At 42.8% G+C, this 25538-nt stretch overlaps 1 protein-coding gene across 2 annotated transcripts in view; it reads right to left on the reverse strand.

Moving 5' to 3' along the window:
* The window catches only part of pcxb (pyruvate carboxylase b), a 310653-nt gene that overhangs the window by 237473 nt on the left and 47642 nt on the right, over positions 1 to 25538 (reverse strand). For both annotated transcript variants that reach the window (XM_030431366.1, XM_030431367.1), the window contains exon 10: positions 2240 to 2358. In XM_030431366.1, coding sequence (XP_030287226.1) covers positions 2240 to 2358 — 119 coding nt within the window. The remainder of the gene's footprint in view (positions 1 to 2239; positions 2359 to 25538) is intronic.

Here is a 25538-nt window from a genome sequence, read left to right on the forward strand (position 1 = left end):
CTCAAACAGAATGGTGACTACTTTGTTTGTATTTCGACAGTATTAAAGGGACGTTATACAGGATGTTCCCGACCACTGCAGCTCTCCTTCTATCTCACCTGGGCCAACTAGGAAAGGTGTGTTCACAAACAGCAACTGATGAATCCTGCATAGTGCACCTTTAACACGCATTTTCTCACCTTTTAATGGCACTCGCATTTAACATAATAACCTTTATATGTGTTTAATATCAAAATGTATTAAACAGTCTGTTTTCTGAATATTGGAGCAAAGTGTGAAGAGATCACTCAGCCCAACGCAGAAATTTTGTTGTACGATTGTTGAAATTCTTAATATCTCTTGTGTAAACATACCTTTGCTCAGGTGACCACATTATTTAGGTGCTTGAAATTGGTTTACGGAGGTCTGAGGGTCACAAAAGAAGTGGAACATATGAACAAAATGTGTGAAATTGCTTGTTGTCGTCGTCTCGATGATAGAGGGACATCGTACGTTCACAGAAAAACACCAGAAGTCTATAAAACTGTCGACAGGACACCTCGAACTGTAAACAAGGTCAACTATGACTGTTATCAATAACTGATATTCAGACGAGCAGGGCGACACACACATGGACACTCAAACTATGAAGAAAAAGTTTTAAAAGAGCGACTTTACAAATGTTCTCAGGATGAAGTGCCTCTGTCCGCCTGTGTACACGAGTTAACGCCACACTGGACTTTAACTCACAGGTGTTTTCACTTAATGAGGTTGGGTGGAGCCACGCTGGGGATTTGCTGAGGTACCTCACACACTCTTAATGGAATCATAAAGATGAAATACTTCCTGCCATAACAGGAGAGACAAAGCTAGCAGGAGAATCAGAGCGGCTCTGCACATGCCCACACACTCCTTGGAAGATGTCTAATCAGCCAAAGTGAAGTGACCTGTGTGGGTGGCACCAGGACTGTCAGGGGCTTTATTAATCCATAAACTATTTAAGTAATAACATGTTTCCTTAACTGAACTCAGCCCAGGGCACAACGAGCCACCACAGACCAAGTGTGCAGCAAGCGGGTGAACACACAACTACTTTTAACTTCTAAATAAAATATGAAATAGGAGGTGTGCCTCATCATTAATCTGAAAAGCATGAAAACACCCTCCCAAACTGACGATAAATATCACGCTGTCACATCTGTTTTTCAGATCGTCATTATCAAGTCACATTACCCAGGGCTAGCATAAATATTTAAAGACCTTAACTGACAGGATATACTTAGAAGCACACAGTTTTACTCTAAATAACACAAATTAATGGTTCGGAGAACAAAATCCACTTTTTGCTGAGACTACTGGTTGCTTGGCTTTATGATCGGCAGGAGTTCAATGTTTACTGATGAGTTTGTTCCACTCATCCGGAGCTGATTCGTTCTCACTGTGTTGTAATGCAAATACAGCAAGCTCGACAAAGAGCTTCTTTGTGAAGGAGGGGGGAAAATAACACACAAAGACTGGAAGACAAAACAGATGAAAGGAGCCAAACGATCAAGACGATGAGAGAATGCAGCTTACACAGTTGTCAATCACGTTTGGTACAAGCAGGTGAAATCATGTTGTTTCCATGCAGCACTTCCTCCCACTCTGCCCACAACTTCCTGTATTAGTTGATTTGTCAGACTGTCAGCTAAATTCATTAATTGAGCTCATTACCCTGGGAATCTAATATGAATTAGTGTAATTGTAGTTTTCTGTGTGTACAGACGTCAGCGTGAGTGGAGCTGTGTGGGTCTGGGTGTGACTGACAGTCTGTATACCTGCAGCTCGTGTTTGTCTTGTGTATCAGCTAGAGACGCATCTGTGATGTTTCAGCCCAGCAAATCTCACAGGTCATCAGCCGAGCGGAATGCTATTTATATCTTTCATTATCCTCTCTCTCATCTTTCCCACCCTCTCTCTTTCTGACCTCATCTTTGAGCTCCTCTCCTCACTGATTCCACCTGTTCTCTCCTTTTATTTCTCGTCACACATGCTTTAAAATAAAAATACTGTAAAGCTGCACCTCCTGCATACATCCAGCCTTCACTCTTCTCTACTTCAGCAACTTTTTCATGGTGGGAATCTTCTAACCTTGAAGCTGCACACCTGGTCTGTGGACAGATGATACCACACAAGCGTGCTCGAAAAATGACAACCAGCCCAACCGCCCAGCTGCCCGCCTGCCCGAAGCCTTCTGCATATTTAAACATCCGCTACTTACTCTGTGATTTCTTCGGTGACCGTGTGTTCAACCTGGAGTCGGGAGTTGACTTCGATGAAGTAGTGCTTGCCGTGTTTGTCCACCAGGAACTCCACGGTGCCGGCGTTCTCGTAGCCCACCTGCAGCAAAACAACACGGCGGGAAAGCAATTTTTTATTAGCAATAATATAAGTTGTGTAAACTCTCAAGGAGGCGCACTCACTCATCTTAATGAGCCATGACAACAAAAGGAACGAAAAAATAAAACTCTTGTCATCTTGCTATAAAAATATGACCACATAAATGAGGAGAGCTTCATGTTTTATTAGTGTGGAGCGAGAGGAGGGGCATTTCTCATCATTTTCCTGTAATGTGATGATTAGATCATTAATCAAAGGGGATTTATTGAAAGTTCATCATCATAAAAGCTTATTTTCCCTCCCAGAACCTTTCAGCAACAACACTGCAATCACAATCACAATCAGCACAGGTAGGACAAACATACAGGAACCTGTCACAGTGTTAGTGATCAGGGACGCTGATGTGTCCTTTAAGCTACATCTCACAGTGCACACAAGGCACGACGAAGCTCGGGCGTTAAACAGTCACAAATAACAAAACACCGTATTTCATGTGTCACTCTGCAACATTTAATACAACTCTGTCATGTTAAAAGGAGCAATATGTAAGAATTAGCTGCCTGTCGCATTCAAACAGAGCAGCATATAACCAGGGTAACTGCTATCTGATGCTAACGGTAGCTGACGTTAGCTAGTTAGCACCATTAGCGGTGCATCTAGAGGTCAGACGAGGAGCTCAGAGAGCCACAACAGCGTCGCTGTCTACAACACCAGCACAGGAATGTTGCTAGCTTGTTAGCATGCTAACTTCAGTAGATACCTCTGCAACACAACACATTGATGTGTTTGATGTTTATTTTTCTTACACTCTGTTGATCATTTTAGTTAATTATTAAAACATTATTTCAACTTAAATTCTTACATATGGCGCCTTCAGAGTTAGACTGATACGCAGCTAATGTGGATATTTGGTTTGTAAGATTTCTCTTTTTAAACAACATAAGGAACAAACAATTCCAATGCTGGGCAATAACGTATTAATAAGTAATATATTACTATAATATTACTTTTCCCAGTAATTAGTAGTGTAAGTAAGGGATTATAATTTCAAAATCAGTAATATTCTTCCAGTTCCTAATATTGATAATAAAACACACTTCTTGCAGTCAATATTGATAAGATAAGTGATCATTTATCAGTAACTACTTACTGGTTACTCAGTCTTTTAAAATATGGAGACAATTTAGAGTGTTTTGGCCGGCCAAGTCTTCTATGCTTTCCCAAATAATAGCAGCATTTGGTGTCTGCCACTGATGATCAATGGGGCAATATGCTTAATTTAGTTCATATTTCTTCAGTTTGTGCGTTGGACAAAATATGGAGACCATTTTAATCTCTTATAGAGCAGACTCAGTCATTGATGGAGTGTCTCAGAGACACTAAGCAGCCGTACGACTTACTCAAGTCAATGTTACTGAAACATATTTATCCCTGAAGGGTTTTACAGTTTGTACACCATACAAACACCAAGAAAAAAAAAGGAGCTACTGGAGTAAAATAGTTGGGATCCTTCATTCAGGATGGATGAATAATCTGCAACAGGTGTAAGAGCGAAGAGCTCTTATAGCTTTATATTATAAAGAAATGTAAAGGTGTTTAATAATATGCTTAAGTATAAAATGTGAATCACAGCAGGTAAGGTGATCCCATCTGCAAACTGTTCACTGGCAACACAAACAGCTCTTACTGAATGTATCTACAACTTATTAGACTGTCAATGCATTTCATTGTTGACTCACAATAACACTGGCTACTGGCACCTAAGGTTGTATTTAAGCAACTTGTTTAAGGATAAGAAAAGCTCACAGTCGCAGCAAAACAATAGAAATACCAAATGTACAGGGCGGGGATGTTAAAGTGATCATAGAGCAGCATTACAGAATACAATATGGTGGCAGATCAGTTCAGTGGACCAAAATGAAGCAACGCTGACTCATAGGACTGAAAAAAACAAAGTGCAGCGCCTTAAACAGCTAACTGTGTGTTTGGAGGACACGGATCATTACTGATGTTCATGATTGTGAGTCAGTCCAACAGTGACTGACGCTCTGCTTTTAAGAAACTTGTAACAAAGTGTTATTCTTTTTTTGGGAAGATAAATATTCTCATTTCAATCAGCACTGTGGTGCTAAAATGTACCATTAAAAACGCAATGCGCGGCTCGTTATACCTATAAAAACAATCCAATAGCTAGTTTTATTGCCAACTCTCCATTTAGAAGACAATAACAAGACATAATCCGATCTATGGTCACCTCGTCAGACGTTTCAACTCAATATATTCCATTTTTAATTATACATGCTGAGTGTGGCAGAGGCTGGGTATTTCCATTTCCATTTTAATGTCTGTTTTAACTTTTAATTATGGCTGTTATAGAGGCGGCCTCTCCATTATTGTTCCACACTTTGTCCTCTGCACACTGCTGTTACGTCTGTGCAGCACCTGTGTGCAACCGTCATCTATAATGACTTTTTTTAATCATTCTGAGCGGATTGTTCTGTGCTTTTCTGTTAGAAAGAAAACATGATCATTTGAGAGAGATTAGCATGTTAGCAGACACACTCATCCTTCAAACCTCCACCGTTTGTCGTCTCAGCTCTGGTTTAATTTTGCCCAATCGGAGCTGCAAGCCGGGCGTAATTGTGATATAAATGCTATAGAAATAAAGTTTATTATCATTATTATCATTTTGAGACGTGGCAGGTTTCCACAAATTACACAGTTGATTTGAGCAAAGCAATCTGATTAGCTTCCCAACCATTTTCACCAATTTAACCAATCAGAACGGCTCAAGTTGCACGGATCAGATTCAGCCACATCGCTGATTATTCCCATAAGCAAAGCTGTGCCGTGTTATGAAATATAGCAGGAAATATTGGAAGACAACAACATCAAAACATCTGAATGAAATTAGAGGGCTGTGTGCAATCAGATGTCCAAAACACAAGCTGCAAAACAGCAAATCTAATTATCCCAGAAGGCACAGATGTGAACGACTCAAAACAAATGAAAAGGCACCGGCTCTACCTCCATCTGAACGTCTGAAACCATTTGATGGAGGGAGAGTTTTTGGTTTTCTTCCTCTAAATAAACGCGCCATGAGGAAGTCAGTGACCTCAACCAATTCCTTCACTGCCATCGTCGAACAGTTTAGCCTTTAATTGTTCAACCAGCCTTGTGCCTAAAGGATCGCTTTGATTCCCAACATTTGGCAGCCACAACTGTCAAGCCAATCAGACGGGCAGAGGAAGAGAGAGAGATGGATTGCAGAGACAAAGTTGGCCTGAAGCAAAAACTGTAGCCGTTTCAAACTTGGCAACAACACAAACGCAAAACGAACTACAAAAAAAAAAAAGATCGAGAAATATTTTGGAAATGAACTCCCAATGAAAAACCATCATGCAAAGCACACGAACCACTCGCTCAGTGTGTCTCAGCTTCTCATCGAGCTCATAACAAGTATAATTAAAGCTGCATGTATTATTGCTTAAAGCTAGAAAGGTGGCAGGGTCCGCCAAATATAAACAAGTTAAATAGCATGAAACTGTTGTCCTGTGAGGACAATTTTCATATAAGGTTTAATCTGTCATGACAGTGAAGACAGTTTGATTATTTGGTTCATTTAAGTATGAAAATCAATTAAAGACTACATAGTGCACCTTTAAGTACGCTGACAAGGATCACAACACACTCATTATACATATAATTATATTCACTGTAACCTCGTAAAGCATCATCTGTGTGAAAACACCCCGACAGTCAGACGGCAGAGTTTCCTCTGCAGAGAGAAATTAGTCCCATTTACAGCATCTGTGCTGCAGCTCCTTCACAGGTTTCACAGGAGACTCATTAATGGGATCACACAGACATGCTACACTACACACAGTCTAACATACAACATCCAATTACCTGAACTGTAAAAGCCCGAAACACACATGCATGCACACTCAAAATCATACGTACAGAGACACAGGAGTGCACATTCAATCAGCTGCATGTTCTAGAGCTCTGCTGTGAGTTTGTATGTGTGTGTGTGTGCTTTATATACACATCATGTCTACATGCACACACACCATCACCTAAAAGGACACACAGTCAGTGTGTGTGTGTGTAGTGTGTGTAAGGGATGCACTGACCACGCTTTGGGCTACTATATATGCATTCACACACAAAATGCTAATTCTTTCAGCCTGACTCACCCTTCTGTTAACCTTCTCACTGTGCAGCCAAATGTTTCAATGTGCTGAAGAGTGTGTGTGTGTGTGTGTGTGTGTGTAGCTCGTGATGACAAACACATATAGCTAGTAACACAAGGCCTCTTTGATGAACCGCAACAGTGAAAGATGTAGAAGACACACTCCACTATCACGAGCACAAGGACAGAAATTCACACACGCCTCTCCCAGACTTTAGTGCACACTTACTCACACATACACCAGTGTGTGTGTGTGTGTGTGTGTGTCACTGCATATTGTACTCTGTATCGCTCACACACACACACACACTTCCGAGCGAGTCAGTGAGTGAAGCAGCAGCCAGTGTAACAGATTGAGTGGTCACTGTTTTATAAGGTCTGACAGACGAGTCAATGGGCTGTACTAGCACAAGGACAGGTCACTGGGTTGTCCGTGCACACACAGACTAACAGGCACACACACACACACTTTTAAGAGTGTTTTCACACATTCAGCTCCTGACTACAGTGTGTGTGTGTGTGTGTGTGTGTGTGTGTGTGTGTGTGTGTGTGTGTGTGTGTGTGTGTGTGTGTGTGTGTGTGTGTGTGCGTGTGTGTGCGTGCATGATTATGCTCAGAACACAGCAGGAACTGATGAATATACACAAGGTACAGGGTTCATGATGCTCCAAACAAAGATGAGATGATGGATGAATAGATTAAAAGTCAAACAAACACAACTTAGTTTGTATTGGAGTGCAGAGGATGAGTTACGGACTATCACAGTCTGAGGGAAGACGCTCCCGTGCAGTCTGGCGGACACTTCTGTACCTTTCACCAGATGGCAGCAGGGATGTGGGTGGTTCAAATCACCTGCTGCAAAGCCTTCCTGTCCTGGGAGGTGCACGCTCAGTGCCAATTTGTGATGTTTCCATTAATCTTCTTAGGTTGCCTCAAAAAACAAATGCAGTCCCTTCTTAGATGTCTTTACTGGGGTGGAGATGTGTGATGTCCACGACCCTTTTCTCTAAAATTAACAATCAGCTTCTTGGTTTTGCTGAATCTTAGCATTAGTTTGTTCTCTGTGCACCACTCTGCAAGATGTTTATCAGCTCCTGCTTCTGCAGGCTGTGATGGTCTGGATTCTTATAACACTGGTGCTTTTGCACATTTCCCTTCCTATGCTTTTTGTAAGGAGAGCATCACGTCTCAATTCAACCAGGCTGTCTGCTTTGGCACTGATTTACTGAACTACACATTTGTGGATGTGAGATATCACTGTTAGTGTACATTCCTCCAGATTGAGGTCATTATCCTGGGTGGCAGCATCTCTGAACGTCTGCCCGTCAGTGCATTTAAAAACAGTCCTGCAGAGCTGCTGAAGCTTCATCTGTCCACACTTTAATAGTTTCTCCTGACAGCGTTACCGTTTTTATCAGCTGGCAGTAAGTAGGCAGGAGAAGCACGGAAATGGGGGACGGGCTTTGGTGGGTGTATAGCTTCAATAGGAGGTGACAGAGACAGATAGCTGGTATTGTAGAGCACAGAGAGGGCAAGAGAGTGAAAAAAAATGCATTAAGAGCAATTCATGAGTAGTGGGAGAAAAATGGTTGAGTGTAGATAGACGTGGGAAGAGGGGGAGTTAAAGAAAGATTGATGGGTGAATCAAACGAGACAGGGAATCAAAGTGTTGGGTGGGAGTGGAGGGGGAAAGGGGACATGGAGACGTACAGTGGAGGGTGAAAAAAAGTGGATTAGATGGAGTAATCAGGCAGAGGAAGGACAGCAGAGAGCCTCAGTGATGGAGGGACTGCCACTCTCCCCGGCCTCCCTCTCTCTCTCTCCCAGCACTTCAGCTTGAAATCACTTGTGTGTGACGTTGTTACAGGATGTCAAAATTCAAATTCAACGAGGACCCTTGACAGCCCCACCCCGGCTCCTCTGCTCCACTGCGCCCTCACTGTGCCAGAACCTTTTCGCAAAGAGCTCACAATAGTGGAAAACGTTGGGTGAAATCATTTATCAACAAGATGGAGTAAAGTCGAGTCGGCATAAAGAGCCAGTTTTTCCTCCCCGTGTCCCTGCGAGTGTGTGCTCACCAGGCTGCCTTCCATCCTTGAGGCTAAAACAACCTTGCTGATGTCTTCGGAGGATAACAAAATTTGTTCAAGTTAAAAAGAGAACGTCAAGCGTGGAGGTTAGTACAGCAGAGGGCCACACAAAGTACAAGACTCTCGGGAAAAACAGTTTGATGTACTTTTCAGTGACTGTGAGACAGATTTCACTCATGTCTCCTGACTGCAGGAGCAGCAGGAGCACAATCACGAGGACCCGCTTGACTCAAGAGAAAGAAAAACAAAACTTTGATCTTTAAAATCCTGTTACAGTCCCTGTTGTTGCTGATGCCAAGGTCAAACCTGGGCATACGTTAAATCGATGACTCTTTGCAGCCCTTCATAAAGGAAGGAAGCAGATGATGTAGAGGACTGTTTTCTTGGAATATATTAGGGATGAAAATGCTGCTGCTGACCGCTGCAACCCTTCATGGCCACACACTTGTCAAATAATTATTTTCCAGGTTGATAATTATCACAAGGCCAGATGACTCAGTAGCTTTAGTTTACCCCAGCGGCCGACACAGTCTGAGCGCCTCTCAGCTGAACCTCACAGTGTTTCCCTGTGTGGGGGGGAAGGAGATGTGTGTGGCCTTAGATTAATGCAAAAACTCTGGTGCTGTTTAGTTTGCAACAAACCGCAGAGGTGACCTTCAAGCAGTCGGGGAATTTCAGCATTACTGACAGCAAAACAGGATCCTGCCTCACAGCAGCAACAGCGGCTGTATCTGTTGGTTCAGCTCTGAACTGAAGACCCGTCCATGCACCTTATCTGCACCTCTGGATCCACTTTGCTTCAGTGACGGTCTGCACTCGAGCTGGCATGGACTACACAAGATTCCTGATGACTGATGTTGTTTGACATTGACTGGACAGGATTCAACAAAGCTTCTACTGGAAGACCAAAGACCGACTGCTTGGCTGTCCCAGTCTTCAAGTGCCACTATAGTAAATGTTCAATGGGGTTGAAGATCAGCAACTAGAGAGTAAAATCCAGGACAGTCGGGACTTCTTGGTGTTCTTTGGTCTTCAAGTAGCTCTTGAAAAGGTTTAAGGTCATATAAGCAAAAGGGAGACGTCTCAATAACTAAGATCTTATGAAATACATCTGAAAATAAAAGGCAAAATAAAAGTTTTTGACTGGTGGTCGCAGACTTTTGACCCGACTGTGTGTTTGTGTGAAAACAACAGGACAGAGTTCCTGCAGGAAGCTCTTTGCTGAGGGCGACTTTACAATTGTTTTCTGTAACCTGTTAACAGATTTAAGAAGGCAGTTTGAGAGGAGCTCCTCCTTTGCATGAGTGTTTTTGTGTGTGCGTAGTCATGTTTTGTGCTGGCACTGCACATTGTCTAATCCTTATCTTCTTTGCCTAAGCAGCGTGATGCTTGGGATTTAAGTTGCACCAACCCTTGTAAGTGTAGGAACGCTACCGATGTGATCCCGCTCGGCTTTTGGCACCACAGTGTGCCTGATTCAGCAAAATGTGACTGCTGAGTGGCATGTGTGTCCGTCGGTGTCGGTGCAGAATAAAAGATCCATCAGGTAAAAGTGTGCCACCCACTTGTTCTATAATACAACATCGGATATTTCCCTTTGCACGTTATAAAATACTTATTTTAAAACACAGAAACCTCAACCCCTCCAGAAGTTTGCAGCACCAGGGAGTGCTGCATACTGCTAATAATGAGACAGGTCTTTTTATTTTTTGGTTCCTGGCAGCAAAATATTGGGTCATGTTCGCTCTGATGAAGTCTGCATGAGTTCAGAAGTGTTTTCATTCTACTGCAGTTCCGTTCCTGCAAGGACACACAGGCAAAAAATCTAGCAGACGAGGGCTGGTGCTAAGCATAACAATCCTTTTTGTCTTTGAACTCAAAAGTACAGACACAAGCAACTACACTACTAAAAACCTGGCTTGGATTAGTCATGGAGGGGAGGAATAGAGAGGCTTTCAACTGTTTTTTTCCACAGATTTTCAATTCAATCGAACAGACGATGCTGCTTTGAAAACAGTACAAATTCTCTCCAAAATACCACCATGCACACACACACCAAAAATCCCAGCTCACGGTCATGGGTCGACACTCGCGCTGTCTAAAGAAAAAGAAAAATGGATTCCCCTCAAGGTTGCTGCTGCCAGACTGCTGTCACTACATGCAAACTCTGTGAGGAACAGCAGTATCGATGATTCAAAGCGCAGCACATATAAACCCGGCGATTAATCCGGACCCCCGCCGTCTCCCTCGGTGCCGACGTCCACCAGCCAGACTGCAGTGCATGCTGGGTCACAAATTGCCAGGGGGGCAGTCAGAGTAATGTGGTACATGCTCTTCAGCTTTATGTGTTGCGCACCACCCAGCAGAGGGAACAAAACAAATCAATCGTACAATCGATGGTACTGACCCGTTAAATGGTTATGGTCGGGTCAAATTAGTTCACGGGGGGGTTTGTGTGTCTTGTTGGTTTACTTCAGGGTGACATTCAGAACACTGGTTAAAAACAACCTCCTCCACCTTCACCAAGCCTGTGGAGTCTGAGCTGCATCTAATCCAACATCCACTCCAACATAAAGGACGCCTGAACGTCTGAGCGGTTACAGTCACGTTTCCATTTTCATCTATAAATGAGCCTCAAGTACAACTTCATTTGAAGGAAGCATCTTTCTAAACAATCCTCTTAATTTAGATAAAAACTGCAGCTGTTTTAGAAATTGGCTGAGCCTATTAAACCAATATATAACATACATATATATATAAATCTACATTTCTATAGGAGCTAATGGGCTTGGAGTTCAACAGAAGTGGCAGAAAAGTGTTAGTTAATGTGTTTGATTAAATCTAGATTAAAACCAGCTAACTGAAGTAAAAAAGACCAAGCGCCATTTATAACCCGTTTGGAAAGGAGGAATAATTAGAGCAATCAATAATACTATAAAATACTCACACACCCATGTGTACAATGAGAAAGACAGACTCCTGAACTCATCCTTCAGGGAGCTGGCTGGGTTTCTCTACGGCACCGAAAGAAAATACGTAAAGGCAAAGCTTCCGGCGTTGCCAAAGGGTGGAATGAGTAAAACACAGATGGGGAGGAGGGCGTCGCTACATCTTCATTTTCAGTAAAAAAAACCCCAAGAGACAACTGCACACAGTCAGAAGGAGGCAGAGGGAGGAGGCGTGGCGTGCCACCATCTTTATAACAGCAACACCTCATCATCAATGTGGCCTTCACTTTAATAACAGCTACACCCGCATCACTGGATCATCATAGAGAACTGTTTTTATAACACACAAGGGACTGACAGCCTGAAAATGAAAAGCTGTTTTAAAAAGGTGCTACACACAGCAACTATAGAGGCACACAGTCACATTAGCCCTGCAGTCATTACATAACCAGATCCCACAGTTCATCTCACTCCTCCCTCCTCTCATCTAAACATCCCGCCACTTCTTCTTCCCCCGTCTTTCCCCTCTTGTGGGGATTGGAGTTAATCCGGTGCCAGGATTTCCTGTAATCTGATCCAATTCCCTTTCAGACTCACGGCACACACAAAACTCTGATCCGATTCATCGCCGATACAACCGCAGAGGAACACAAACACACTCGCGCTCTCACAAATAGCTCAGCTCCGTTTCAGCAGTGCCACCTCTCTAATCCTTCTGCTGCAGGCGGCTGCCAGAGCAGCGGCGCTCGCTCACCCACCCGAGCACACAGAGCACACAACCCACAAAAACACACACGGAAATGCACGCCTATCACATTCCTGCCCAAAGGCACACAAAACTACTGATTATAATGAGCACAGGCATGCACGCGCCCACACACACACACACACACACACACAGTCCTTTATGCACCCAGGCGTTCATTTTCATCTCTGCTGTGATGGAAGCAGCTTGACCGGAATCCCTCCATCCATTTACCGATTCACGGACTCATCCCGTCATTCCAGCTTTTCTCCAGTCCATCACTTACTGCTTTCCCCTTCAATCACACACTCCCAACTCCCACCGGCTGTCATTAAGATTCAGGTCACCATCCCTCCTTTTTCCTTCTCCTGTTTTCTGACACTCGCAGCTTCGTTGTTATGCAAAGTTATTTGCTCGACATAAAGAGGACAACATCCTCGGTCATCAAATCTGTAGCAGGAAAACAAAAACACTTGAGGAAACGTAGGAGGGATACAAAGGCTTCCACAACGGGACGGATCAAACAAGCATGAATTGAAACTTATTACTCGTCTCGTGGGAGAGGTTTTACTCAAGAGGTTCCTGTAATTGGAAAATTTCACTTATTATGTCGTTAATTCTTGCGGAGTATTGAGTCGGGATAGGACTCCCTCCTGAATTGATGCCCAAATTACCCGATGTGTGAGTGCTTGCTGCGTGTGGTCATTAGTATTACACAATGCTCCCTTAACAGGTTCTCAGTTTGGGACCTGAACACCCGGGCTCTGCTTAAAGTGCGGTTGCGACGCTGGCCTCGTGTGATATTTAAATTCTGAGGATCTTCGCTCTTCTCCGCGCTGATTAAGCTGTCAGAAAGAGTCTAAACTACAGCACACATACTAATGAAGGAAGGAGCGAGGGTGCCGAGTCATTCTTATTGGAAAAAGTCTGAATCCTTTTATTTTTCGGATCTGACCAGAATTTTGAAATGAGCAAGATCCTTATCATGCTCCGTCGCCCAACAGGTTCACACACTGCTGGTTTGGTCCATCATTGTCAGGTATGGTTTTAAATCTGGGGGGTTTTGTGGGAACTTTCCTGCACTGGTACTGATGCGTTTTATGTCAACCAGCAAAGACGGGTTTGCCGGAGCTGAAGGAAGGAGCAGCTGTAGTGTGAGAGGGCGCCAATACAGAAAATATGAGCTCCAGGCTGCACACTGCAGGTTTAATGCCAACATCAAAGACCATGCTGACGTTTGCTCGCTGAAAGCAGGTATAAGGTATCGGAGTGTTGCCGTGCTAACACTATGCAAGAAACACACAGAAAAAAGCAAACTGACAGCAACGTCATAAAGCACTCATGGGGGAGAACAAATTCATGTTTGCACTCGCTAATCAGTGAGGTGTGGGAGCAGCTTCCTGATCCTCACACCAGTCTCCTTCCTGCCTGCTCTGACCTAATGATTTAGACCCCTTTAATCCTGCAAACTGTGACCCCCCCCCCATTCACACCTGGCATTAATAAATGTGAATAAATGGGTCACGATCTGAAGCCATGTTCACACGTACCAAAACCATCTTTATTCCCCGTCTTTTATGGCTTCGTTTCAAGAATATTTGCGTCTAAATGGATCCATTGAAAATGACTCTAAAGTAAATCAGTACAATGTGCTGGCATTTCTACACAACACTGATACAGAATGACAGATTTTGTTTAGCAAAAAACTATAAAATTGAATGCACGTTGCTCAAATGTAGAGAGCAAGCAAAGGACAAAAAAACCACTTGTCTAATTTACTGATTAGATGTTTATTCTGTGCCATGAAGCAGCAAAAGCTACGTTAATCAACACTTTCCATCTGTAACTGCACTGACGTCTTGATCCCCGCTCATCCTGTGCAGCGTATTCACTGCTTTGTTTCATTAAACACATTCAACCTGCTCGGGGTCGGCTCACCGACTCAGACCTCGCGTCTGTAAATTCACCAGTGTTCCACCGCTGGCAAACCTCTGAACTGGACTTTTCAAAAACTATTAGATTAACTGAATTTGGTGGAAATGCAAACTTTATAGTGGTTCTAGAGGAGAAGTAAGGAAATCAGCAAAGACATTAGTGTTCATCCTCTGCGCACCATAAATATCTGCACAAAAGTTCACAGCAATCCATCAAATAGAGTCAAGGGCGTAACCATGGTATAGATATTGGGGGGGTCCAAATGAGAGCCCTTCCCCCGAATTTTGTTTTTTAAAGTACATTTCCCACAATTCTATGATATTTTATATATGAAAATTCGCACATTTAGAAGTTTTGAGGACAACATTGACCATTTGAATTCACATGTAAAGGAATATTCTGTGAATTGCATGGATTCCTACAGAATCAATATAAAGCTTCTCTTTAAATTCCCATTAAGTGAAAATCCCTGTTTTTATCTTAAAGGTTTTGCTCTATATCTCACCTATATGCCAGTATCAGGCCCAATGTTACTAGTTTTATTTACTGCTGACATGTAGGCCTAGGTCAAAACTAATGTTATCATGCTGTTTAAGTTCTCATTCAGATTTCTCACCTGATCATCTGTATTTCCAGAGCATGTCCCTGCCTGGCCACTGCTTTCACCTGCCTCTCCCTCTCTCTGTGTCTCTGTGCTGCCTACACTGTGACCAGATACCATTATTTAGATGTTTATTCTGTGCCATGAAGCAGCAAAAGCTACGTTAATCAACACTTTCCATCTGTAACTGCACTGACGTCTTGATCACCTCTCATCCTGTGCAGCGTATTCACTGCTTTGTTTCACTGAATACATTCAACCTGCTCGGGTCGGCTCACCGACTCAGACCTCGTGTCTGTAAATTCACCAGTGTTCCACCGCTGGCAAACCTCTGAACTGGACTTTTCAAAAACTATTAGATTAACTGAATTTGGTAGAAATGCAAACTTTATGGTGGTTCTAGAGGAGAAGTAAGGAAATCAGCAAAGACATTAGTGTTCATCCTCTGCGCACCATAAATATCTGCACAAAAGTTCACAGCAATCCATCAAATAGAGTCGTGCCACTCGCATCGGGAATAAGAAATTACTACTCCTACCAGACTCCTTCATAAAAAAACCTATATTCTACAAATAATCCACTTCTTTCTGAAGTGAAAGCTATTCATTTCTCCTGCACCCTCCCCCTGTTCAGTTCTCTGATCCTTCCCTTAGCTCCTTCCCCTTCATCTTTTCTCTTCCTCTACATGGCTACAAGTCAAAAAAGCTTTTCTTCCTCCCTGTGACTGCCATCTCAGTATGTGGCAGTTGTCCTTTGCTCCACTTTCATCACTCTCCTCTTTCTCCCCCTTTACGTTTGTGTCCAGCCTTCAGAAAAGTCTTTTCAACTAAAAAAAAAAAATGTAAGGAAAAGGAAAAAGGAAAGGCCGTCAGGAGAGACTGTGGACTGAAAGGTCACAGATGGACAGATGGCAGAAGAGCGGCGCAAAGACGGAAAAAAAGGATGGAAGTGATGAGGGATGGTGGATGATGAATGGAGCAGATGTCTGGACAGCGAACACAGACAACGTGATGGAAACTGGATGGAGCAAAAAGATTGAGAGGCAGACACTGAGATCAATAGAGAATAATCTACTGAAGAGCAGCTATAAGCAAAATCAAAGCACCTGTGGATTTACAGCAAGACAGCCTAACAGCCTTTTAGTAACAGGCCAGGCGATGAGTTATGACTGAGACTGAGTGTGATGTAAGAGTGATGAAAGAAGGGACACCAGGAGCTGCAGAGAAGAAAAAGGTTTAAAGTCGAACACATACGCCAACATGATGTCACGTCACTGAACTGCACGACAAACATGACAGCGTAGAGCAACAGCAGCACTTTTCAGACTGCTGCCTCCATCAATACTGAGGCACAAGTGTACTTTACATAAATATCATGGCGTCGTTGAGACGTGACGGGGCTGATACGCAAAGAGCCACAACGCCGAGGCGATATGTGGCATCAGAGGTGGATTTCATTTTTCCATTTAGGCTTTTATTAAAGGTTCAGTGTGCTGAATTTAGTAGCATCTGGTGATCAAAACACAGCAGAATTTCAAATGAAAAACACTTTTGCCAAAATGGGATTTAAAACAACTTTCGTCTTTCCCCGAACATGTTTTGTTTCTGCGTGCAACACAGTCACATTCCTGCTCATGCAGCATGTATACGTTATAAATTATTAGTTATGATGCTGAACAAACTGTGATGGCAACATATTAACCTACAGAAGAGGATTAGAGACGCACTCTAAAAAATACACACATGTATACAATTCTTTCTCAGAGAAAAATGAGAAAATACAGCTGAATTGTTTTTTTACAGTGGTCCTAAAAAAAAAAAATCAGGTTACACACTATTCTTAATTAACATAATTAAGAATTTCTGCCCTGAAATTCTACACATACATTCGCTACCTGCGTGTCTCCCAGCACACATTCATTTCATTCCACTTCCAAAGTTTTGAGGTTCAGCAGTGCACGAGCACAGAGAGGCGAAACACTCAGTGGCCTGTTTGATTCCTGTTTGATCACATGCTGTATGCAAAAGCATTTTCATGGATATTCATAACGTCATGCACGCAGATGAAAGAATCAGGGAGGCAGACTGAGTGCAGTCGTGTTTCTAACAAACTTAATCTCACTTGAGGCATTAATAAAATCTTGGCACATTCACTTTAATTACATTAGACTGATTTTATTTTCTTTATAATTAATTTAGAAATATGTTAAACTGCACTCAAGGCAAACAGGAAGTGCATTTATCTCTGAGCATGTTCAACTGTTCTTGCTTTCGCCTCCACTCTGATGCAACAGCGTCCATCTCAGATTACTATTGTGTTGAAAGGTTAAACAGGTTAAACATGCGTCTCTTTAAGACCATTATGAATGCAGGAGAACGAAGGACAGTCAGAGTCCCAGAATTACAAGAATTCAGTGAGTTAATTCACACTCAGAGTCTCGTGTGTGTCCGCTGAGAGCGCTCCGATAAATTCTACTAGGTTGCACAGTTTGTATTGGTGATTGCTGGTCCCAATGCATGGAGGACTGAAACAGCCACAACAATGAATATACAATATAAACAAATGAATTAATCCATTAGTAAATCAATAACCCATTAAATGCACCAAAAACAGGACAGATGCGGCATAATGAAGTTACAAAACTGTGACATAAATTGGAATTTCTGTTTTAATTTCCATTTCATTAATTAGTGTGTTCACTTTTAAATGTATTTATTGTGTTATTGCTCTCCCTTTGCATTTTCCCTCTATTTATTTCCACAAATGTATTTATTTATGTCATTTCCATTTAAATTTCTTTGTCCATTCAGCTTCGTTATGCAGATGAGAGGGCTGTCACTCATAGCCAATCACAGCACGGAGCTTTTAAGGACTCCAAACAGGCCAGTGGACATCTTGAGGATTTGCAGCAGCTTCACTGTTTTCTGAATTCTGGGATAAAATCAGAAGTGGACTGGAGACCTGATCAGTGTTCTGTTGTGATGGTCGCTGCACACCTGCACAATGAACCCTGGCAGAGAGCTTCAGACAAAAAGGCCATGAAAATGAATTTTACATGCACTGATGGAGATTTGCAATAAACAATGTTTTGTGTTCCATCTGCATCATTTCTGTGCTCTCGAGTAGCCATTTGAGTGACAAACAAATCAGCCGTTCTGTAGCAATAAAAACTGTTTCAATGTGATTTCGCAGTCGTGACACATCAACAACCGCGTGGATACAAAAGAAACAGAATCGATCAGTCGATTTCTCTCACATTACGGAGAGATCCTGTGAACCAAATGGAAGCTGTAAGGTCATCAGCCAGCAGTGTAATGGGAGTGGTACATAGTCTGAGAGCAATGCATCCATAAAGTACTCACACAGAAGCCAGAGGGATGGAGAGGGTGAGGGAGAGAGAGAGAGAGAAGAAAGGCAATACAGACAGATTTTAAATCAATACAGCCGCAGAAGACAACTAACAGGAATTTACAGTCCACGCGCGGACGTGCGGCATTGTGGGCTCGTAAAATCTGATGCTTTCTATCAATTAAATAAAAAAAGAAAAAAGACATCACAGTGCAAAGTGCTGCCATAACTTTAGGTGCACTGAAGGGACAGACTGAGAGGAGGACTCAAAATAACGCTGCACGCTTCACAGGAAGTTTCTCTGGGCTGATTTGCTGTCAGCACGGCGACCCAAACTGGAGCCTTTTATGACACTATAAAATAAAGTGTGTGTGTGTGTGTGTGTGTCTGTGTGTGTGTCTGTGTGGCCGGTTTGCACAAGATGCCACATGTCGTCTTATTTTCTCTACTTCTCCCAGCCTGCTTGGCCTCATCATTTTACCAGTCCATCCATCTCTGTTGCCTCCAAGCTTCTTATCTCAGTATCCTGCAGAAATCTCCTGTCTTTAACTTCAGCCTTTTATGAAATGTCACTGACAGCTGACTTCCACATGTTTCATACCCCTGCAACCGAGCCAGAAAGGTTGACAATAAGTTTTCTCAATGCCTTGAGACATAAAAAAGGTGCAATATGTAAGAATTCTAACTAAAACGATTAAAGGAATGTGAAGAAATAAGAGTTCTGCTACTTTAGCTAGCATGCTAACCAGCTAGCCCCAAGCCAGTTTGAGCCTTGAGAGGTGATGGTCTGAAAGTGAACAGCAGCAACACTGTCGGTGCTTCAGCTCCTAGAATCAGCAAATGGGAACGGTAGCTGCATGGCTAACTGAGCTAACCAGCTACAGTTGGCTGCAGTTAGCAGTTACTCTGGAAACATGCTGCCCCCTATTGGTTTGGAGTATTAACTCAACACGTGGCACAATTCTTTTTAGCTTCAAAATACACTAAACGTGCTGTTTGAAGTAAAAATGAACTAAAAATATCAACAGAAAGTGAAGAAATAAGAATTTTGATGCCATGACTTTTATGTAATGTTGCAGAGATATTTACTGAAGATAGCATGCTAACCACCTAGCCTGGCCTGACACAGTCTTAAGCTAACCAATGCTAACCAGCTGTTCAGAGCTCCCAGTGCGTACTGCTCATGCTCTGCCCATTTTTACATATTGCACCTTTAACACTTCTAATGTGGTATGTTTGATTTACTGATGACGAACTCGCCTTTGGTTTGTTTGTTTTAAATTCCAGCAGGTTAGGATGTTGAGGCTGTAACAGACAACAGAAGAAACCAGCTCAAAGTAAAGACAACTCAAAAGTAATGCTCAGATGTCAAGTTTTACTGCCTCAAACTTGTACCAAAGATCTACCTTCCATTTTTCTTCCCCGTCTCTCTGCCTTTGCGATATATGAGACCATAACGTTTTATAAGTGTCTTTCTTATTCTCTGCTCTTTTACTGCACCAGAGTTCTCTCCATCTCTGTCTGCTGGCCTCAGTCTCCATCCTTCAATCTACTCAGTCTGCCACCTCTCCATTCTTTAAATGAGTGCTGCTTTCATGCCGTCTATGACCAATTTTCCCGAGGTAAAGTGCCGCTATTGCTGCCCCCCAAACAGTGTAAGGTTATATCTAAATTTAAGTTTTGTAATCCAGTTACAAAACTTACAGCTTTGCTACACAGCAGGTACCCCAAGTAACACACGCATGCTAATAGGATTACAAACACTTCTCTGTAGAAATTAAAAGAACAATCAGCATTTAGATTCTGACTCTAGGCATTAAAAGAAAGACGGTGGAGCTTTAAAAAGAATAAATCACACATTTCCCCTCTTTCAAAATGCAAGTTAATCCATACAAAATGCAACTTGGCTTTTTATAAATGCAATTCAGGGTTTTGCAGCTACAATCTTACTGGTTCAGGAGTGTTCAGCAGCTGATTGAGGTTAGTGTTAGAGGCCTTTATCAAACTTAAAGCACATATTGGAAACAAATGCACAGTTATATCAGGGAAGAGTGAGGATCCTCCTACTGTCTCTGTGTGGCTTAAAGAAACCGCTTCATATATGGACTCTGAAAAGATTATGTTCAACTTTAAAAAACAAAACAAAATCAAATGACAAATGTTGGAGTGGCTTTAAGGGTACTTGGAGAACATCACACGGTCGGCTGAGCAAACAGCACTAATGGTGCAACAGCAACAGGTATCAGATAACTTTTCCAACTTTTACAGTGGACTCAGTTTATTGTTGGGATGTGAAAGCTTTTCATTGAAACTGGATCCAGTTCCAAAACCTCTTGTATAACTGAGAGTCGCTTTTTTAATCCAAGACAAGATTCAAAACAGTTGCAGCCATGCATCTGCTGGTTATTGTTTATAGTAACTAGGATCTGTCTGACTTTTTCACAGTCATTAAAAATGAAGTTTCTGATAAAAGTCAGTCTTCATCAGATGGATGCAAGCGTTTACGTCCCGACAGTGTTCACAGCCAGCTCTTCTTGATATGTTGCAAGGTCTCGTTTCAAATTGACAATGCCGATTTCCTAGAACATCGATCCGTGCTCCCATTAGTCAGTGACTCCATGGAGAAAACATCCCAGAATTCCATGTGTGGACTTGGTAATGTGGAGGCCATTTAACTCAAGTCCATGGTCACTCTATCCGTCAATAATCTGTGTTTAGTTCAGTTCTGAAAGCAATCAGTCATATTTGCTGTATGCAAAGAAAAATACAAAGGCCTTGAGACTTGCTGAGAAGTTGAAACTGTATATCCCATAAAAAGATGAGTGTGTGCTGAATTCAAATAAGCTCACACGCTGGCAGTCAAAATGTCAAGACCGCCTTATTCTGAAAGTTTCTCATTACCCCTCCATCGGCCTGCACACACTGTTCACAAATCCGTCTATTCACATCTTACTTACACACCCTGCTACATTTAAAGGCTTCCCCTTTCACCGCCACTCCTCCCTGATCTCAAATCTCTCACCTCGTTCACCCCCTTTCATTCTCCGCTCATCCCTCTTCCAAATCTTTCTTAATATTAGGCATTATTCTTCTTTTTTTTCCTTCAGTGAGTCGTCTCGTCGCGTCTCCCTCCCCCCTCCTCTCTTCCACTTTGCCTTGATTTCTCCGGCTCAGTCCCTTCTGTCTGCCGCTCTGCCCTCGCTCACCCTTCCCTCTGTCAGCAGTTAATGGAAGCATAATGAGCTTGTTGTCTATGAAATGATGAGAAGGAGTGAATGCAGCTGCCTAATGATCAAAGAGCAAAGCACAACACACACAGCTGGTCAGAAGCGGGCACATGCATGCATATACACAAATAAAGCAATGACAGCACACACACACACACACACACACACACACACACACACACACACACACACACACACACACACACACACACACACACACACACACACACCACACACACACACACACACACACACACACACACACACAAAGATTAATGCTCGTCTGTGCACAGAGGTGCTGAATTACAGACACACAAACAGATCAGAGTCTGTTCTCAGTGGAGATGCATTGTTAGTAACTTGTACCCAAAATCAGGCCAAATGTTATTTTTCTTCTTCTTCTTCTTCTTCTTCTTCTTCCTCCTCTTCCTCTGCTCTCGCCACGGCTTCCTCACTCCCCCTCCCTCCCTCCCTCTCACTCCTTCCTCCGCCCCTCCTCTCCTCGCTCCGTCCAAAAGGTAGTCAGGGCAGAAATGGGTTTTCCTACTTCATAACACTGCAGCTGTGTGCATGCGTCCGCATACGCTTTGGTGTGTGTGTGTGTGTGTGTGTGTGTGTGCGTGTGCGTGTGTCAGACTAAGATTTGGCTGCACTCTATGCGACGACACCCACACTGCAGCATTTGACACAGCCGGAGGGAGCGAGGAAGTGGAGAGAGAGGGAAAGAGAGGAAGAGAGAGAGGAGACGAGGAGGAGAAGACGGCAAGAATGGGAAAAAACAAAAAAAGTGAAGACGAGGGACGTTCTTGTGTTTGTGCGTTTGTTCCTAATTATGCATGTGTGAGTGTGAGTGTGCACATCGTGTCAGTTCATTTCCATGTGAGCATATGCAACTGTGAGTGTACGGCACATTAATGCATCCTCTGTGTGTACAGCATCCGCGTGCATCTCACACTTAATGTATGTTGTTGTGTGCCTATAAGGCAAACACATCAATATACAATGCAGCTCCTGCCGTGTGCGGGGGCCGATGCACCAACATATGCTTACATTTGCATCAGTTTTTGTCCACCGTCTGACGATCTTTGTATTTTTTGAGCATTGTTTTTAACCCTTCGACAGCCGCTCTCATGCAGATCGGGAATATGTTTTACACTCACACACACACCAGCTCAGATTATGATTTAGTCCTACCTTATATGTGCACGATGGTTGTCGGGACGACAGATAGGGAACATTTCAACCAAGCTTTATAAAAAAACTCCAGTTGTTTCAATGAATTATGGTCCTGCTCTCAACAACAAGTACAGAACAACCTCTACTGGTTTGCTGTTGGCCTGATAACTAACTAACTAACTTTATATTGTTATTGCCAATTCGTTCATGACCGGTGTCAATTTTAACATATTCAATCGTGCATTCACCTCCTTTGATGCAATCTAATGCCCAGCATTGAATTGTCACACTTGGTTCCACTCGTAGGATATCAGAGCTGGGGATGCTAATGTTATATATCTATATATAAAGCACAGCTCTGGTAACGTGGAGTTGTTCTGTTTCACTTCATGACTTGACTGATTGAGGGACTAAACACAGAGAGCTGTAACATCCAGAGGCACCGAATGTAAATACACACACGTAGCACGCAACACAGCCGACATCTTTATCATGTGTATGACCTCTAACGAGAGCAATGCTAATCTAATTAGCCCGTGCTTTGAACTGGTCACGATCAATACAGCAATCAATAAAATGTTCCATGTAAATAATTACTGATTGGCTATTTATGTGCACGGAACATTTACCGATCAATGCATCGTATAGTGAACACTTGTGAGCATGGACTAATTAGATCAACATCTACCTCGTTAGAGGTCTTACACTGAATACCAATCAGCTGCAGGCTTGATTTATATTTCTGTGATTGGTTATTTGGTTACTAATGGCAACGCACATTTAGCATATTGGTGGTCATCATGACATGTAAGGTTTTATGTGGATACTAATACAGGTTTGCGTGTGTCAGATACTTTAAATATGTAAAAAAACAAAACAACTGATCAAATTTGCTGATTAAAAGTCGAATGTGATGAAACAATGAGATGATCATGATTCCACAGAGAGTCAGCGGGAACAAATGGTTCAGAATTTAAATCCTTTACAGTGTTTACACCAATTTCCCCCCTATATGCTTCACTCACCAAATAAATAAATAAATCATTAAAACCACAACTAATTACTTCACTCGCACATCTCACACACATAATATCACGCCTGCAAATGTGTTCTACAGAGCATGATGTCACCAAGTGCTCGTCTACAGTGAATTTTTATGTAAATTGCTTTTTATAGAAGAAAAACGCAGCAAAGCGTCTTCTCTGCACTAGAAATAAAACTATCTAAACAAAGAAAGAAAGCTCGAGGAGAGAAATAAGGCAAAGCGCACAAGTTAAGACAGAAACCAGCAGAGAGACGGAGAGAGAACGAGAAGGAGGTGAAGAGAGAAAAGTTGGTAAGTTGACTGAAGTCTTGTACACATTATTCCACAGGGAGCTTCACTAAACAGGGAAAACTGCTGATGCCAGTGAGTCTGTTATTGCCTGTTGTACAGTGTGTGTGTGTGTGTGTGTGTGTGTGTGTGTGTGTGTGTGTGTGTGTGTGTGTGTGTCCACTCCAGTTTCATTAACAGCCTGAGCTTTCTTATCCAAGTTAAAAGCAGGAGGAGAGAGCAAAGGGAGGGAGAGAGGGCATCTCCCGTTCATCTCTTCCTTTTCATCAGCACCAGCGTTGTTTCAGAGTATTCTCTCTCTCTGCTCGGGCTTTGTGAGCAGCAGAACTGGGAGAACGTTCTCCTGTGGACTGCTCCTTCAGGCAAAAGGAGCTTTCCCTGTGTTTCCCATCTAATTTCCCCGTGGCTAAATCCTCCCTCTCTCTTTCAATCTCCCTGTTTTACTGCATGAGGCAGCACATCACGGCTAACAGTCCTCGTGCCCGCATCAGAAGATTTGTTCACAAAATGTGATTTTCTTTCCTCTCAGTCCTGAGGACGGCGGAGCTGGCAGGAAGCGGGACAGTCGTGCACTACAGTAGACCCATTTAGATGTACTGTACGTCGTTAGCATGCTAAATAAGGAGTAATGTAGTGGAAGCTCGTCAGTGTGGCAAAATGAGGCCTGACGGGGAATCAACACCCCAATGCGACGCTGATGATTTCATTAGACTCTAAAGTGTAATTTACAAGCTTCTGCCAAAAAAGTAGCCCAGCACGGGCTTCAGTAGTCAGGGACTAATGTCTTTTTGGCAGCGGCTGTCACTCGTTAATCCAATTAGAGATTAACAAAATGTACTGGACTTCCTGACTGCGGAGTTTAATGTCAAACTGTGGGTCACAGAGCTCAAATATCAGGCCGGGGAAAGTGTTCATGCAGCAGGCGAAATCCAGAAGTCTGTACAGCGATGCAGCACACGGCCGAGCTCCTTCTGCTTCATCCTTTCTAGCTTTCATAATTAAAGTTTACGTCTAGCAGCTACAGCGATAGAACGGCCGACACCAAACTTTTCACCTCGCAAGACTCGCAATACGTTGTACAAGTTGTGGAATCGTCAAATAAAAAGTTCTTTGACTTGTAAATTTGGGTTTTTGAGTCAAATAGAGTTCAATTCAGCACCACGCGCAGCTCAGTTAAGCTACTGTTCACAGCCGTGGTCGGGTCAGAGATTCTGACTCGCACCAACAGATAAAGGATCCGTCAGTCCGGCAGTGTAACTCAACACTCCTCTGCCCTGTATTGTCACTGCTACTACAGGATAAACAGGGAGGATGGCTGATCAGAAGGGGGATGCATGGATCTTGCTTAAATGCAGCCATTGTTAGTGAACAAATCAAAGTGTCTGCTTTGAAAAGGAGACAACAAACCTTTCCTGTTTTAAACACGTGGTTTGTTTTGTTGAAAGCACCCGTTAGCTCTAAGCTATCTCAATCACTTGACCTGCGACTGTCTTTAGAGCCACTTTAGCTCTCAGTTTTTATCATTCTGTGGGTAATTTAGACAATTCACAATGGGCATCTGATGGCTTTTGGCTGTTTGGAC

Source organism: Sparus aurata, chromosome 10 (assembly GCF_900880675.1).
Source record: "Sparus aurata chromosome 10, fSpaAur1.1, whole genome shotgun sequence".
NCBI classification, from domain to species: domain Eukaryota; kingdom Metazoa; phylum Chordata; class Actinopteri; order Spariformes; family Sparidae; genus Sparus; species Sparus aurata.